At 48.0% G+C, this 17599-nt stretch overlaps 1 protein-coding gene across 1 annotated transcript; it reads right to left on the minus strand.

The window, feature by feature from the left end:
• Positions 1 to 5281: 5281 nt before the first annotated feature.
• LOC116954114 (CBY1-interacting BAR domain-containing protein 1-B-like) lies at positions 5282 to 17142 on the minus strand. The gene is made up of 9 exons (XM_076052090.1): positions 16985 to 17142; positions 15088 to 15322; positions 14282 to 14350; positions 12881 to 12982; positions 12398 to 12418; positions 10712 to 10816; positions 10330 to 10443; positions 9759 to 9875; positions 5282 to 8929 (listed from the first exon to the last, which is right to left on the minus strand). Exons 1-9 carry the CDS (start codon positions 17014 to 17016, stop codon positions 8741 to 8743), a joined length of 984 nt encoding a protein of 327 aa, XP_075908205.1. The 5' UTR covers positions 17017 to 17142; the 3' UTR covers positions 5282 to 8740.
• Positions 17143 to 17599: the final 457 nt, after the last annotated feature.

The following is a 17599-nucleotide window of genomic DNA, read 5'->3' on the forward strand; positions in this document are numbered from 1 at the left end:
GGGATCTTAGTCTTTGTGTCTGTGTACGTGTATTGTTTTTTTATTGTGAGCGTGTGTATTTTTGTCCATTGTTCGTTTATTTTATTTTATGGCTTATATGGTTTGTGGGTGAGTGCGTGCGCGCGCGCGCGTGTGTGTGTGTATGTGTCTCCATTCCGTCTGTCATTTCTGTGCAAATATTCACAGCCATGTCCATCCTGCACAGGACCACGACGATTAAAGGTCGACCCAGCCAAGAAAATGAATACCTCCAACGGCCTGGTATCACCACCAAAGCCCGGGAAGACAAAGGCGGCCGGGTCGTTCATGCTTTGGCTCGTTAACATCCAGGACTTCATTTGTCACTCGATATTTTCCCGAAACCCTGCTCCGCTGTCTTGGGAAATATGGAATTATCGGCGTAAGGCACTACCACTAGAATACAAAATATGCATATCCGTAACAATAACAATCCTATTCCTGGTTCTTTCGGTAAAGTCACGTAGAAGGGAAACAAGAATATGAATCCCTGCAGTCACGAAAGCTTTAAATAAAAATAACAATCCTATATGACATTATGGTACCCTACTACATTCGTATAATCACACGAAACGGTTCATCACCAAAACTGAAGGGGGGGGGGGGGGAATCCCTGAACATTTCCTGGAACAGCGTTCTGGACTATTCCAGCTGAGTTAAGCGCTGGTGACATCAGCCTTAAAAGGGGGCAAAACTCCCCGTTCTGAGTGCGCGCGCGCGCGCGTTAACTCTGTTTGCTGTCTTCCAGAGGCACGAGTTTTGACAGCAACAACAGCTGTTGCCGCTGTTTGTGTTGGCTGTTGCCAAGATACAGCTATTACACGGCTCGGATCGAGACGGAGGTAGCGTAGCGCCTGGCGAGTTGCAGCGCGCTGCGCGACGAACCCCGGCCGACCCGAGTTCGATTCCCGCCCACGGCCACCAACACGCCAGTGACGATTATTTGAACCGGTCCTGCGCCCCTTCCCCTAGGTCGGCTCAGTCTCAAACGAGTAGCCTGGGGTTGCGGTGTGTTAAAACATCGCCGCTGGAGTAGACGAACGTGGCCCCGAGGGTGGTGCAGGCCCACCCGCACACCCATCTCGTGCGCCGTGCCGGCCTTCTTAGGTGCCGCTAATCGCTCACAGCACTTGCTCCTAACAGTCTGTTAAGGCTATAACGGTGGGGGGGTCTTTGTCTTTGGGTGCGCGCCAGCGTTAACATTTCGGCGGTGATTCAGGCCCGCGACCCCTAATAAGCAATTTTGTATTCCTCTAAATATGCATTGCGCGGTGATTTATGGGGAGCAGCTGTAAAGGATCTCATTACGCGTACCGAGACCAGCAGGTCATTCACAATCGTCGTCATCAGCAGCCATGCTCAATCCACTGCTAGACGAAGAGCGTCTCACACCCATGACGATATTTCAAAGCGTTAAGACAGTGGAAATAGAGAGACGTGTGTGTGTGTGTGATTAATTTTAGAGAACGCGTGCTGGTTAATGACATCATTAAAAGTGGGGTAGAGAGAGGGGGAGGGGGGGAAATTGGTGCGATTGGGGAAAAGCAGCAATGTGTGGGCGAGAGTGGGGCATGACGGATGATGGTTTAAGAATAACAGTGGGAGCGGCAGGCCAGCCCTAGGGATGGAACGCGACGTTGCAGGTGGGTTGGGATGGATTTTTCCTGCTCTTCAACTCGGCGGGGGCCTTCATCCAGCAGAAGGGGGAGTTGACCGTGGCCGCTGCCGATGACTCGACGAAGGGGTTTTGTGTAAAGGGGGTGGGTGCCGTTAATTGGTGGAGCCTGTGGACGGATCTCATTGGACGTCTGTGAAAGAGAAAAAAAAGAGCTTGATCGCTCGTCGGATTCCAGCCAGGGTCAATTAATGTATTCTGGTTCCGATGGGAACGTTATGCAGGGTGGTCCGATTATAGATAACATCACTAACATAGCCCCCCTCCCTCACCCTCAAAATAATGTTACATCTTCCTCAGCGATCTTAATCGTTGAACCTTTGCCCCTATAAGATAAGGAAGACCCTCGCTTTCACGGAATTCAATCACCTGTTGGGAAGGGGCTCATTCAAAAAGTCGGTGTGGTATCCATCAATGGGTCACCCCTTATATTTATGGGCTAAGACTAATGTAGTCGATGTTCTCGCAGCGACGCCACCGTGATCGACATAATCACGACCACTACTATTACTCTCGTCAACATCACCATAGCCATCATTATTCTCACGATGCACGTTTGTCGCTGCCGTCATCATGATCATCATCACTTACCATCATGAGCATCATCATCATCACCACAGTTGCCACCCTCATTATCATCATCAGCAGCAGCAGCATCACTGCCATCGTCATAATCTTATTATCATCACTGTCGTCATCATCATCATCATCACACAACCTCAGCAAGCATTACCGTCAAATCACAATGTCAGTCGTGTAGCCCTATCCCTACTTCGCGAGTAAAAACAAAGACATGCTGATTCGCTCGGCTAACTGCTCCCAGGTGCAGCACAATGCAGGGATTTGCGAAAGCACATCGCGCCGCGTACAGGACCATCCACCCCATGGCCCCAATCGACTACCCCCCACCCACCACCACCCACGTTCAATGCTGCTGCCTACTTTAAGCCAGACGCGACTGTGCAGGAGGAATTCCAGACGGACGATGACGAACAGCCAACCCCATCCTTGCCGTCTCAGTGGCGCAGCGCGGTTGGCATGCGCCTTGGTGCAAGGAATAAAATGCCTCCCCCCCCGCCCCGCCTCCCACCATCCATCTCCATCTCGATGTAGCCAAACGCTTGGGGTCTCTCCCGCTTGCACACTCAAAAGCTATGCGACTGGTGTCTCACTTGCTTGCTAAATTTAAAAAAAAGGTTCGTGTACCCTCCCCACTCGATGCTGTAATAGAATATCGTGTAACAGATGGTGGCTAACAGCGACCTTCCCATATGCGTTGTTATGCACAGAAATAGTGGTCGATCATAGAGGAAAATGTGGACGGCCTTGAGCCTGGTCTATAACGAGGGCAAGGGAGTCGACGGATGAGAGGGGAGAGGTATTAGAGTGCGTGTAATGGAGGGGGAGTGGAGTGAGGGGAGAGATAGGAGGGCGAGCGAATGGGGAGCAAAGTAAAATGCATTGAGAGAGCTAGGAGAGTGTGTGGAGGGGAGTGGAGTGAGAGTAATAGCTGGGAGTGTGTGGAGAGGAGTGGAGTGAGAGTAAGAGCGGGGAGAGTGTGGAGGGGAGTGGAGTGAGAGTAAGAGCGGGGAGAGTGTGGAGGGGAGGGGAGTGAGAGTAATAGCTGGGAGTGTGTGTGGAGGGGAGTGGAGTGAGAGGGGAGGGGAGAGTGAGTGGAGGGAAGTTGAGTATGTATATGTTGAACTTGTTTCGCACCGTGAGACGTGAGGGGAGAGTGCGTGGAGGGCAGCAGAGGATTCCAGGACACCCCTCAATTAATTCATGCTATTAGTCGCCTGTCAATCAAGGTATACAATAAGCCCCACACTGAATAGCATTAACTCACAGCTTAACTGCCTCTGTTTTAAGCCATGTGAGTCTAGTTAATGCAAGCACTTCTCTGATCCATGTTATAGTGAAGCATGTAATAATCCACTTCCGGATGAATGCCTCCCCACATCCTGCAGTCAGAAGGGTAGTTTAACCATACTTGACCAAACTGTGATCAGTGTTAGTTGGTGAAACACGTGTCTGGATTCTCGACTCATGTCGGTCATGGCCAGGAATCGACATCAGGTTGCTGGGTTCACAATGTAACGTGCTAACCACTGCACCACCGCTCCACCCATAGCAGTAAAGTATAAACTTTGAAAGAAATGTCAGTACGAGGACGAGATGCATACACTTCGTGTATACGAGATATGCACGTGGCACTTTCCAAACGGTTTTACAGTATGCCGAACATGGAATGCAAAACGAATGCATTTGATAAAGTACTCAAACCATTAATTCCTCTAAACTACATTTGAACTAGAACTTGGCACGCCAATAAAACGAATTACGAATGCATACCATATTCATGATATGCTCCATAAACATTTTAGCCGTGAAAAATGTGTTGCGTTCTCAAAATATATTTCTCATTCTTTTGCAAACCGTTTTGCAGATGTCTGTGTAATAGAAGTATTCAGTTATCTCCATATTTCTCCTTTCCGTCAACATGTAAAAGCGGTCTTGGGGTACCTTTTTCATTAAACTTTCCAATTTTCGTGACAAAAAAGGTGTTCTTCTTCAATAACTCTTCGAATTGAATTCCAGACATGGAGATGCGGATATTAATCTAAAACTCATTTCTTTAAAACTTATTTTATGTTTGTAGTGTTTTTGTCCTTTTCCCGCACCTCCGAATAGCACGGTTGGCTACGTACGTTGCGAAATAAGTTCAACATACATGTACACACGACTGGTTTTGGGTATCACGCGGATACACAGCCAGGTGCTTTGCAACTCATTGCAGACTAAATAAAATGCCTTTAAGATGACAAGCACTGTCCAGCAAGTGTGTTACTCACCACGTGGAGACACCTTCCAGAGCTATTGCCTCATATGGGTGTTTTTTTTAGCAGCGTCACACTACCTGCAGCACTACTTGGCGGAGAAGCCGACTTGGCAACGCGTTGAGAGACAGAACGAGGGACTCGTGAATTCGAGAACGTACAAAGGGGGGTTCCGAGGCAAAAAAAAAACCCAGAAACGTTCGAACGCGCACGAGTGACACGTGGCTAGCAAGGCGGACGATGACCTCACGGTCAAGAACCGATGACGGAGCGGGCAGCCCAAGCGCGCGGAGAAGGAGCGATAAATTGAACTCGCGGTGTGTGCAGCTGCCGGGCTGGATTGTTGCATCGCAGGATCGCGCGAGAGGCGGCGACGGTTTTGGGCGAGTAGTTCGTCGCTGCGGCTGAGAAGACCGCGGCTGAATCGATGGCGATTCAGCCGGGGTTTTCTCTGTCAACCCGATATCCTCCCGCAATTCAAATACATAAAAAATAATAAACACCACGATAGTGCGTTCCTGAAAATGGGCGTATTAACGCCAAGCGAGTCTTTCCGTGTATAAGGACTGTTATTATTACAGTGCTACATTCATTTTTTTTACCAAGACGTGACACACCATAAACGCCCATAGAATTAAGGCAAAAGCAACGCACGAGCGAAGGAACAGTGAACAGACGCCTCAAAATACTCAATCGCCAACACACACCACACACGCGCGCACGAGAGAGAGTTGACCTTAACACATCACCATTTACGAATTGTCCAAGTTTACTGTTACAGTACCAGACTTGTGCCACGAACACCAAACGACGGACAGTTAATGGGGTGGGGGGGCCTTGGCAAAGAGGCAGAAGTTGGCATTTGGGGAGCGGTAATAAGGTCAGGGTTGGGCAACCTATGACCCGTGACCACAAGAGGCCTGCCACTCTGAAGCGGCCCACAATCGGGTGGCAGCGTGGCGCATGTACGTATGTTGAACTTCTTTCGCACCGTACGTAGCCAACCGCGCTAATCGGAGGTGCGGTGTGAAGGACAACACAAAAAGCAGTTCTTAATTAGTGAGTTTTCACTCTTGATGATGTTAAAAGTGCATAAGCTTCAGTGGCTTCCTCATATCGGAAGCGCGTTCACGTCTGTAACACCAGCGCTTAACACCGTGTGCCTCAGCAAGAAGCGCCTCGGTTAGATTCCTGATTTACTCACCTTTCTGTGTGTGATTTGTATGCCCCCCCCTCGCCCCTCCTTTCTGCATGGGTCACCTCCCAATTCTCCAGTTTCCTCTCACAGCGAAAACAAACAATACAATAATAAACCTGGTGCTGGCAAAACATCCCAAATGCAAAACCCTCCCGACAAAAACCTTCGGGACTCTGGGGTGGCTTTCCTGGGCAAGACGAGAAATTGATTATAATAATCCAGGACAGCGAGCAATACTCGCGAGCAACACTCGCTGTCGTCACCTGATGACGGACGCTTGTGTCGCGCCCGAAACGTCGTGATTGAATTTAGTTATTTTCATTTTATTATTTTCATTGTTATTAGTCTTCATCTACGTGACTTTACCGAAGATAACCAAAGAGCATGGATCCTTGCAATCACGAAAACTTCAAATCTAGAATTGACAGCGAGAAACTTGGCCGCGTCTCCGAACGCGTGGGAATTGCGAGCCGAAGCCAAACTGCGAGCGAGCGGGCGGGCGGGCGGGCGGGCGGAGGGCAGGCGGGCGGAGGGCAGGCCGTGCGCAACGCACAAGCGCGGCAAAAAGGTGAAACCCCCTAGTTATTCCTCTCGCGTTATTGGTGGACACAACGGCGGTAATGTGTGGGTGCTAATGTGCGGCACCCAGGGCTACTTGAAATGAATGTTCCCATTCGGATCTCGTTAAGGAAAAGGAATGTACCCCCCCCACCACCAAGCCTCGGGTCAGGGTGAGTGGCTGCTTGATTCGTTGTTGGCTGGAGGTTTTGGGAAGGGATAGTGTTTGATTGGGGTGCTCTGTTCAGACGACTTGCCACCGGCAACTTTTTTTGTTTTTGATGTTTGCAGTGGGAGATTTTGGTTGTCGTCGTGAGACAATGCTTTAAATGGTCCGTTTTTCATTGTTGTTTTTTTGCCATTTTAACCATCACATGGTTAGAATTTGTTTAATTTTCCTTTTAAATTGTGGTGATTAAGGTTATGAAAGTATACCAATTGTGTAGCATTTAGTGCACATTCTTTAAATCTTCTGCAAAATATGCAATATTTTCATTTGACTAGACATTGTAATATATAGAGAGAACTACAATCGCGGAAACAATGTATTTGCATTGTCATTTCTGTATTGTTGTTTGACTTCGTATGGAAGGATTTGTAGAATTGCAAACTGCGATCGTTGGTGGCGAGTCCAACGTCGCATATCCGACTTTACCGGGGGACCGAGGTCTCGGGGGATATGTGAAAAAGGTCGGACATGTGAACATCTTTAGAAAAAGATAAAGTTACTCCGCGCGGGCAAACACTGCACCGGGTGAGGGCGGCTCACTGGTCAGGGTGGACATGTGACTTTGGAAGAAGCGACGTTGACCGCATTTACAAACTTGTAAATGCGCCACTTGAAAATGACAAGCAGCGGCGAGGGTATAATTTTAACGCGTGCCATCTGCTGAATGAGCAAACATTGGAACTTCGCTCTACCTTGCCGCGTAGGTTTGTCACGACCGCGCCGTGCATCGCTCTCTCCGACGCGATTTTAGCGTGCACCGCGTTTCGATCGGAAAGATGTCCGACGTTTCACGACACGACCAGGCGAAACACACCGAGGGGCCGTGGGTTGTACATCGCACAGCAAACCCCCGAAAAGCGACGACAGAAGTGGTTACGCTAAAGGCTGCAATCGTTGAACCTTCAATCGCGCCCGTGAACCCAAACGCGTGGAATGTGTGAAGGTTTTGGCACCGATGTGAAGCATCTCACAAAGGCAATGGAATGGAGTAAAAGACTAAGACATCATATCGTCAAAGAGGCCAGTGTAGACAATGGGGACAATGAAGCGGAATTTTACCGTACTTGGATTGGCTGCCAATACGCTGGCAGCCAGTACATGAATCTATTTTGCTGAAAAAAAATATTCTTTACATATGTAGGCTCCTCACCAAAATCTGCCACTCAAAAGCGCCATCAAATTTTTTTTAAATAAAAAGTGACAGTTTTCGACGTCCAATGGCACTGCATCTTTTTTTTCTCTTTGCACTTAAACGGGATGGACATCGTATGGGTTTATATGTTCAAACGCCTCTTTAAAAAAAAAAAAAGAGGTGCCTGGACCGGGAGGGTGTCCGGGGTGGCTCAGGGGATCAAGAGCGGCCGAGCCAGTGCTGCCGAGATCCTGGATTTAAATCCAGGCAGCCGGGTCATCCAGCGAGCCTGCAAACAGACCGAATTTTTTTTTTAAGTGGAGTGAGCCTATGGTCTCAGGCGTGGTCGCCAATGGACTGCATACAAAACGAAGAAATCCCATTACATTCACTTTCACGCAATTAATTTTGATTACTTATAGCTCGGAGAACTGTTGCTGAACAAGACTCTGTTGCAGGCAAAGGGTGTCTCCTACTGGTGGAAAAGTGTAGCGAGTACTGTGTGGACTAGAATATGCTGTTTTGTTTAATGTGCAACTCTACTCAGTTTTTTTTTTACGTGCAGGGACAGATATTGTCTGCCGAGTTATTTTGTGTGGACCAGAGGGCAAATGACGGGATCTCTAGAGACATCTTTGTGATGTCCACTTCAATCGGCTTGCAAGAGCTCCTTATGAAATTTGTCTCATGACATGACCCCGATAGAACATTCAGGATCACACCGGGGGGGATAAAAATAAAATAAAAATATAAAAAGACGGTTAGCCATGTGGCGTAGTGGCAGAGCATCCGATTAGCTTTTAAAATGTCTTGAGTTTAAATTGTGATCAAGGATTAACTCAGCCTATCATTACTCCAGGGTGGATAAAATAAGAACTACTATGGACAGACTGGTTCCCAGGATAGAAATGCTGCATTTCCCCCACCGGCCCAGAGTATTGCCTAATGCTCATTTAAGTAATGGGACAAGTTTAATTTTGAATGTTCAAATGAAATGATACGAGGTTTGGTGACTCAAGACTCTACACTGGACTCTTTATAAATATGAAATGTTACAATTTCATAGGCATTGACTGTGTGTGAAATCCATTATCTAGCGCCGACTGCCACTCTGCCGGTTATCCAAGTCTTCCGATGTCACGTCCTGAAGTTGGTCTTCATCTTCATCATCATCGTCGTCTTCGTCATCTTCATCATCATCATCATCTTCGTCGTCATCATCATCATCTTCGTCATCTTCCAACCGCCTCACATTGTTGCGCTGTGTGCCAGTAGCACCCGTCTGCAAGAAGAAAAAGGTCCGTTCATGAAAGCGCTTAAGGAGGATACACGTCTGTAGGATTTGCCCAAAAAATGTATTATACAGCTAGGATTGAGGATAGTCATAGCCATGTGATGACCCCCGACTGTTCCATTCAGATTGAGAAGGTAAAGGCGCAGCCCTGCAATTGCTCCCTCACGCAACTGCTTGCTGGAAAGGCCTTCAACTAAAGGAAGCTCGAGAGCCCTTCTCGAGTATATTTGGCCTACACTTCCACGCTTGCCAAACGTCCTGAAAGGGGTACGAGTAACACGCCCTGTACCCCAGAACATGCGACCAGCCAGCCGAATGGCTGTGGTGTACGCAGTTATACTGCTGAGTGGGCAGTGGAGGGGATTTAAGAAACTCACACCGTTGTTTCAACTGCCATGCCGGGAAGTCGAATCGAACCGGCAACCTATGGATTGCAAGTCCGGCGTACCAACAGTTACAAGATGGCAGGGGGAGGCGTTATCTGCCTCGCCTGGTATACAGGAGGTCGTGGGTTCGTTTCCGACCCCGACGCCTGCCGTATATTTGGAGTCCGCAATGTCTCTCTCCGCTTGCGGTCGCGTGGATTTTTTCCCGGGTCCTCCGATTTTTCCCTCCCCATATAGGATCAACATCACACATTTAGAGCAATTGGCCGCTATAAATGTCCACGCGATAAGCCACTGCGTTGAGCTGTATCACTTGTGATGGCCAGGTAGCTTCTGAAAAAGAGGTATACGGCTCGGAAGGGCCTTAGCTTGGTAAAATAAGAAAATACAAAAATCTCAAGCGTTTGTTACCATGAGGCCGCACACGGTACCTGAGACCTTGCCATTGGCTGGGGCGAACCGGTGCCGTTGAGGGTGGACAGAGAGTTCTGCAGAACCGTGTCAAGGCGTGCCTGGTAGTCGGAGGGCCGCAGGGTATTGAGGAATGCCTGTCAACAAGAAACCCAACATTTGCATGCATATACGGGCATTTAAAATCTCCTCCAATAAATAATTCCAAATTTACAAGTTACGTTTGCAAATATAAGATGCTCGTTAGCGACCTACGAATAAAAAGTGTAAATTGGCGTGTAGCGGTATCCGCATTGCGAACGACTTCACAAAGAATCTCCCCAAGACGTTGAGATAAAAAAATATCGGACTTCACGCCGAACACCTTTTTGGGAACAAATTCATTTCCTGAACAAGTGGGAAGGAACTCAAATCTAGTCCGCGAAGAAGCTCTCAGCACGTGGAGCGAAACCATCTGACGTCGCGCCCGACAACGTACGGTCACGTCCCCGAAAAACACGTCCAGTGAGCACAATCGTTAAACCTTACGCAGCCGCGTAACACGTGCTGAAAAGTAAAAACACAAATATGGCTTATCGCTGTCTTGGTCACCTCGAGGTCACTCTCCTCATTCACGGCGTGCATGTGATGGTAAGCTTGCGAGTACACCTCCAGCGCCTTGGCGTGAAACACCATCTCCACCGTCACAAAGTCGCACAGGATCTTCTGCACAGCGGGCAGGGAGGGGGCCGTGCAAATCGGCACCGTCGTCGCTGTCATCACTTTCTATATTGAAAACTCATTACTTTGGAGTTGTTTTTTTTTTGTGTTTAGTTTGTTGTCCTCACACCCACCCCACCCCCCCCCCCTCCCTCTCCCCCCCCGCCGTACCTGGTGTGAGGTTTAACTCATGTTCGGCTGGTGCGAGGGTGGACACATGTTCGGCCGGCGCAAGGGTGCACTCATGTTCAGCTAGTGAGAGGGTGGACTTCACCTTGATGTCCTTGATTTTCTGCCGCTCAAACTCGTTGATGGTCTCCTCCAGCTGCCGGGACGAGCGCGCTGCGTCCACCGTGGCGCGCTGCAGCTCCGTCTCTGCCTGGGAATCACCGCGCCAAGAGCCGCCGTTCAGCGCGGACTTTGGGAACCGAATTCCTGGCCCTCTAATGGTGGCTAGATGTCATCTCCCTCGCCCCGGTACGCACGAGGCCCTGGGTTCGATCCTGAACCCGACGCCTGCTGAGTATTTGGAGTTTGCATGTTGTCTCTCTCCCCGTGGTCGCGTAGATTTTTATCCGGGTCCTCCGGTTTTTCCCTCCACATTTAGAAACATGCGTTTGGGTTATTTGTCTGCTATAAATGCCCACATTAGCAAATTCTTTGTGGCCAGGTCGCTTCTAAAAAAAGAGCTAAAAGCTCAGTGGGCTTTACCTGGTAAATAAAATAGTTTAGTTTCTGATTTTAAGCTTTGCCCACTGATGGATAAGGGTTTAATATTTGCATGTATATGGTGCTGCAAATGGATATTAAGTCTGCCAGTAGAGGCCGATTATGCTATGTGGTTTTTACTGCCTACAGAAGACGCGGAGTATACAAGTAAAGAAAACGAGGCATTTTGCTTGCGATGTTTACGAGGGGGATAACCGCAAAGGGTCATACAAAACTCGACACCAAAGGTGATTCGAGAAGGGTAAAGTCAGTCTTCGGAAATCAATGCTTTTGTCCAAACTTAGCCTCGACTTAAAACACTTAACGCTGGATGTCAGGAGTCCTCTGCCTCTTGTTACATCACATCGCAGAATTGGCATACCGGTACATGGAAATTGAGTTTAAAAAAATTCTGTTTTTTTGTTTCTTCCTTGTGACAGGACTTTGTAGGATGGACGTTGAGATTTATAAGGGCACCGGGTGAATAATGTCTAAATTGGTCTGTAATACAATAGGCACTGATAAGGGGTTGACAGGTATGAATTGGTGACACTTGCGACACTTTCAAATGCCAGCCCTGTCTCATACACAGCTCCGCACGGCACTATGGGATGAATGAAATAACAGCCGGTGAGTGTGCTATTTGTGGGTTAAAAGCCGAAATGGTGCAATGGCATTACTCATGTGCAGAGTGCAACAATCATCTATGCAAACAGGTGCAGTGAGGTGACAAGAGGGCAGATTCCTGGGTCAGTATTAATATGCAGAAGCAACAGAATGTAACTCGGGGCTTTCCTACAATGAGATTCTCCATTAACAGTGAATAAATCATAAATTGTAACATCAAGAGCGGCAATACTGTGGAATGAATACCCATTTCAGTGCATTTACCAATGCATTTTAAGCGTTAAAAACGGCAGTGCTTCTGCAGATTTCTACTGGCCGTAGCCTTGACAGCTAATAAGCCTATAGGCAGCACGCAGACGACAATGTGCCCTCAACACATCTACAGTATTCCCTCGTTATTCACGAACTTGCTGTCCGTGATTTAAGTTATCCGCGTGATGAGAGAGAATGTGACGCGAGAAAGTGATTTATATATTTAAGGTAATTCATTACCTTTGGCCAGTATCATTATCCGTGAAATTTGCTATGAACGAGCATGTCCGGGACGTCTCCCTTGCCAATAACGAGGGAATCCTCTACTCTCTAAAAGCGCAGCGATCGCACCTGCACGCCGGGCAATACGTACCTTTCCCGCGCCGCTCTGAGAGCCAAAACAAAAGGTAATATGATCCCACGTTCTTCTCAGCGTTGCGACAAAAGCCCTGCACCACGTGTGCCCGCGGCGCTCGTCTCGCCCTCTCTCATTTAACACAACAACCCTGCCGGCCCGAGGATAAACCTGCTGCTGTTCGTGGTGAGCGGTGGTGTCCACCTCGACCTATGCACGTACCTGAGACTGGACGAACGGGAAGCAAGGTTAAGGGAAGAAAAACTGCAGTGTTGCCGGTAGATATGTCTTGTCGACACGGCCAGCTGACGCGTTAAAGACTCCGCTCGACGCACTGACAAATACGACGAGTGCTTAGATTTCGCTGGGAACGACAACTCGAGTTGCCTACATTAAATGTTCATACGCGTCATCACGTGTCTACTGTGTGGAGTTGGCACGTTCTCTCCCCCGCGGTCGTGTCGACTTTTCTCAGGCGAGGTCTGCGCCAGCAAAGGATACGATATTGTGTCGGTCCGACGGGTTTCTCTGCCGCATCTTCTCTAGCTGCTGCATCTGCTTCGCCTCCCGGGTTTGCGACGTCAGCACGGCCTTGAGGTCCTCCTACACAGGGGAGCCGCGCGTCATCATCATCATCACCATCGCCACTTCATATTTATAAGGTGCCACAGTGGCGAGATGTGAACTACCTCGCCTGGTATACAAGAGGTCGTGGGTTCGATCCCGACCCTGACAATGCCTGTATATTTGAAGTTTGCGTGTCTCTCACCCTGTGGTCGCGTGGATTTTTCTCCAGGTCCTTCAGTTTTTCCCTCCACATTTAGAATTAACATGCATATTTTGCTGCTATAAATTTCTGCAAGATAAGCCACTTTGTGGCCAGGCCGCTTCTGAAAAAAAGCTATAAAGCTCAGCGGGCCTTATCTAGTAAAACATTTATTTTTTAAATGACAATAACGCGCCTCCCATGCAGTACGGCAACACATTCACCGCTCGTTGCCGATGTTCACAATTCCAATCCAGTGGCCACCATAATTGTTACTACGGGTGTAATAACCATAACAACAACACTACACACCGACTGCTTCACAGTTCATAGTGGACGTCATTGCAATAGTACGCCATGTGTGCCAGTTTTAGGGTCCAGATTTGCTAAATATTCACAAATTACACCGCAAATTACTGAAATGGTATTATACGTAGCAGCAATCATCACCCACCACTAATGCCCCAGGTCATTCCTGCAAATGCGACTATGGCGGTCTGATTTTTCACCTGGGTAAACCAAATAAACTTGAAACTTGGATATAGCAGCTGGTATTGCAAAAAAATTCTCACTTTGGTCAAATAGTGCTGGCATCATGGTAAAAATGTCAAATTTTAAACAATTTCTGCAATCTGTGTACAGCAATGACTTTCAGAAGTACACTAATTTTACATAATATAAATCAGAAGTTAACTAAATAATTAGAGCCCTGCGTGTATACACCATGGCATTAAGGCCTCACCACACTATATCGAACGTAGGGGCTGTATGACCATACTTCACCATGCTGGTCTGTTTGGGTTGGTGAAGCGGGAATTCGGGACCAATTTTACTCACCACTCATGTATCAAACTCGGGTCGCCCGTGTTCATAACAAAGTGTGTTAACCGCTGCGTCACCGCTTGACCCTCTTGACATGAAAATACATTTTAAGGCGCAGCCCTGCACTTGCTTGCACATGCCACTGCTGGCAGAAGAGCCTCCAATAGAGGAAGTTCCAGACAGCCCCCTCGAAGAGGCTGTTTGAACCGACTCGTTTTGTCCAGACGTCTGAGAAGAGGTGGGAGCACCCACTTAACCGCACAAGACACAACCTGCCGATCGACTTTAACTGTGCTTGTAATGCGTGACCTTACCCTTTTAATCTTGATGGTGGCTCCGTATGACTTTAAAGGTTCCACCACCTTGGCTTCGAGCCTCTCAACCTGTAAACGTGTGAAAGGAACGGTGCATTAATGTCAGAAGGGCTTGCCCTTATTAGTACAGTTTAAACGCACCTGGCTCCTGCACCTGCTGCGCCGACACAGTCTGTACCATGTGGGCACAACAAAGGATTACTGCGTAGATTTTCGCGGTTGTACTGCACGGCTCTCCAATCTGTTTTCGGGTTGTACCACGTGTTGTTTGGCATGACATCCATTTCGTTCCATGCGGTGGGAGTTCTACAGGTACTGATATAGCAGAACGTTGTAATTTAAGCACCCTATACCAATGCAAAGTTTAGTTTGACTATTAATTTAAATTCGAACAGTATACAAGCTGTTGTCAATACACTGCTGGATGAAGGCCCGTCCCATGCATTATCAGTTAAAGGGGGCATTGTTTGACAAATACTTGTTTTCAATGCACTCTTGTCTAAGCTACAAAGGTCATCTCTCCATCTACAACATACCTGTCAACCCATACGCTTTACCCGTATTCTTGTACAGGGAAATTGAGCTTTCAGGTCCACACGGCGTATAGCCGTTTCAAAATGGGCAAAAAACTAAATTGTCCATTTGTTTGTGTCTCTTACCTTGCGATGGGACTTTGTGGGATGAACGCTGAGATTTATAAGGGCACGGGGTGACCAATAATGTCTGAATTGGTCTGCAATAAGGTCAGGGGTTAGCGGGTATGCATATGTACATATCTAATCAAATGACGAACGGACAGGTGGCACCTGAGCCTGTCGATAGTCCTGCACTTTGGAGAGCTCCTCGGCGAAGGCCCGAAGGCCCATCTTGAGCGACGGGCGCTCCGTCTCCGAGTAGGCCATGAGCTCGCGCACCAGCAGGTCCGACTTGTCGCGCAGCCGCGCCGTTTTGCGCGCATAGCCGGCGCTCAGCTGGCACAGCTCTCCAAAGTGTTTCTCCACGGTGGTCACCGACAGCTGCACCGCCTTCGCCTGCGACTCCCTGCGCCGACACCGCGGCAAAAAAGCCACACACAGACACACGTACGCAGACACGTTCAGAGAGACACGCGCCACGTGTAGCAACAAACGTCATAACTCGATGCCTTGGATCTTTAGAGATTCAATCAATGGAGGCGCTTGTTACGTTTACAGATTGTTTTGGTGCCGCTGTTCAGTGGTCTTAACGAGCAGAGCATGATCCATATGCTCCGTTGTTCCGGTCCGCAGTCCTAGTTGGAAGAAGTTTTATCCTCCACTTGTGTCCGTGAGCGTATTGGCCGTGCGATGTCTGAATGCGATACAGGGGGGAGCGAGGCGCCAGGACATTGGTTGGGTTACTGATGAGGTCTTTGTTGCTAAGCCACACAAAGGTCCCCTGGACAATATTTTAACAGATTGTTGGGCCAAGTGCTCTTTGCGAGCACACATGAAGACCGACATGGCACAAGAGGGGGTGGTGTGACCAGCAACCACGCCCGCCCATCTTTGTCTCCAGAGAAGTGATATTTGCACATTGTACCAAGTACCCATTTATGGCTGAGTAGACCTTGTGAAGGCCCAAGAATCATATAAATCGGGTCATCAGATATGTAGCGCAGTACGCTAATCCAACGTTTTTACTTGTACATGAGAATACCAGGCACTAATAGGGAAACGGGTGTTAAGATTTGGTTTGGGGTTTTAAAGATGTACGCTGTCAGTCCATATTTGTGTACTAATTTTTTGGTATTCCAGATCTGTGAATCTGTGATTCTACAGAAAACGGCTGTCATTCCACGTTTTGTTCAATTTTAGCCTTCGGGTTTTAGATATGCAAGCGGGGACTTAACTGTTGCCACTTTGTGCAATGGATATTTTGTTTCTGTTCTCTTTGTAAGTTTATCCAGTACAACAGTGTGTGTGTGGGGGGGGGGGGTGGTTCTTGTTCTTGTCGAATCTTTAAAGTAATTATCCCCGAGTCTGCGTGGGATTTCTCAGGGGGTTTTTCCTTCCACCGATTCGCATGGTTGGCTACGTACGGTGCGAAAGAAGTTCAACGTACAAACTACACGTGTCAGCAAAACAATCTGCATCTACAACAAAAGGATTTGTACAAACATCCCAATCCGGCGGTGGTCCCTCCTTCAAAGGGCTCTTGAGACTCCGTGAGACTTTCGTTGATAAAGGTCAATGCCGTTGTTATAGCGCCAGTATGTAAATCATAATTTAAAACAATATATAAACCTGCCGTTGGTAAGTTATTCTTTCAGTGAACGCATTTCACTTGAACAACACGCTCAGATTTTTTTTATTTAATTCCGCATCATTATCAGTAATTTTCTCTCCGCCGCTGGATTACGCCACCTGCCGTGTCGTTACATGGAAGAAAACAATAGCAACAAAACTGAGCGATAATTTGAAGTTTTGCTGAACTTCTGCCGTTATTTGTGCGCAAAAAAAAACCGCATTCCATGGAAATGGTCGTTGCTGGGCCGAGCCCCACTCGGGCCGCAGCCGATCCCCGACCTCGCCTGGTTTCTCCGCCGGAAACCCGAGCACCAAAATCGGGGCAGGGCGACCGCGCGACGGTGCCTTGGGCTCCGCGTACACAAAAAGTAAAAATTTAGTTTTTTTATATTAAATTAAATAAAAACACACACACGCACACAGATCGCGTTCTCACCTTGTCCTTGCGTCGGGGGTTTTGAAGCTCATCTTAAAATGTATTTGCGTATTATTATTGTTGTTGAGTTACAACAGAAGCCTACGTGTGGCGGTGAGATCGAGTGGCTCTGACGCCTCGCGTTGCCAGGGAGCGCTGCGCGCGGGCCCCGCCCCAAAGCCCTCTTCTGGAAGACGAAACGGACCAGACGAATTCTCTCCGTTCTAGAAGCGGAATGTTCCAGATTTGAAGCTCTCGTGACTGGCAAGGATCCATGTGCTCCTTCTTTGGTTCTATTCGGCAAAGTCACGTAGGTAACAAAAAAATAACAACAACAACAAAAATCACGACGTCACGGCCGCAACACAAGTGGCCTTCATCAGGTGATGATGAGTGACCTTCATCATCAGGTGATGAAGGTCACTTGTGTTGTGGCCGAAACGTCGTGATTTTTGTTGTTTTATTTTGTACCTACGTGACTTTACCGAATATAACCAAAGAATACTTGAAGAACAATTCCACATTTCGATTTAAAGCTTTCGTGACTGCAAGGATTCATCTTCTTTGGTTCTTCACGTAGAATGAGCATAAAATAATAAATTGATTGTTGTGTCCGAAACGTCGTGAGAATTTTAT

The sequence above is a fragment of the Petromyzon marinus genome, chromosome 54 (genome assembly GCF_048934315.1).
Source record: "Petromyzon marinus isolate PM22_M1 ecotype Great Lakes invasive population chromosome 54, UKy_Petmar_22M1.pri1.0, whole genome shotgun sequence".
Lineage (NCBI taxonomy): Eukaryota > Metazoa > Chordata > Hyperoartia > Petromyzontiformes > Petromyzontidae > Petromyzon > Petromyzon marinus.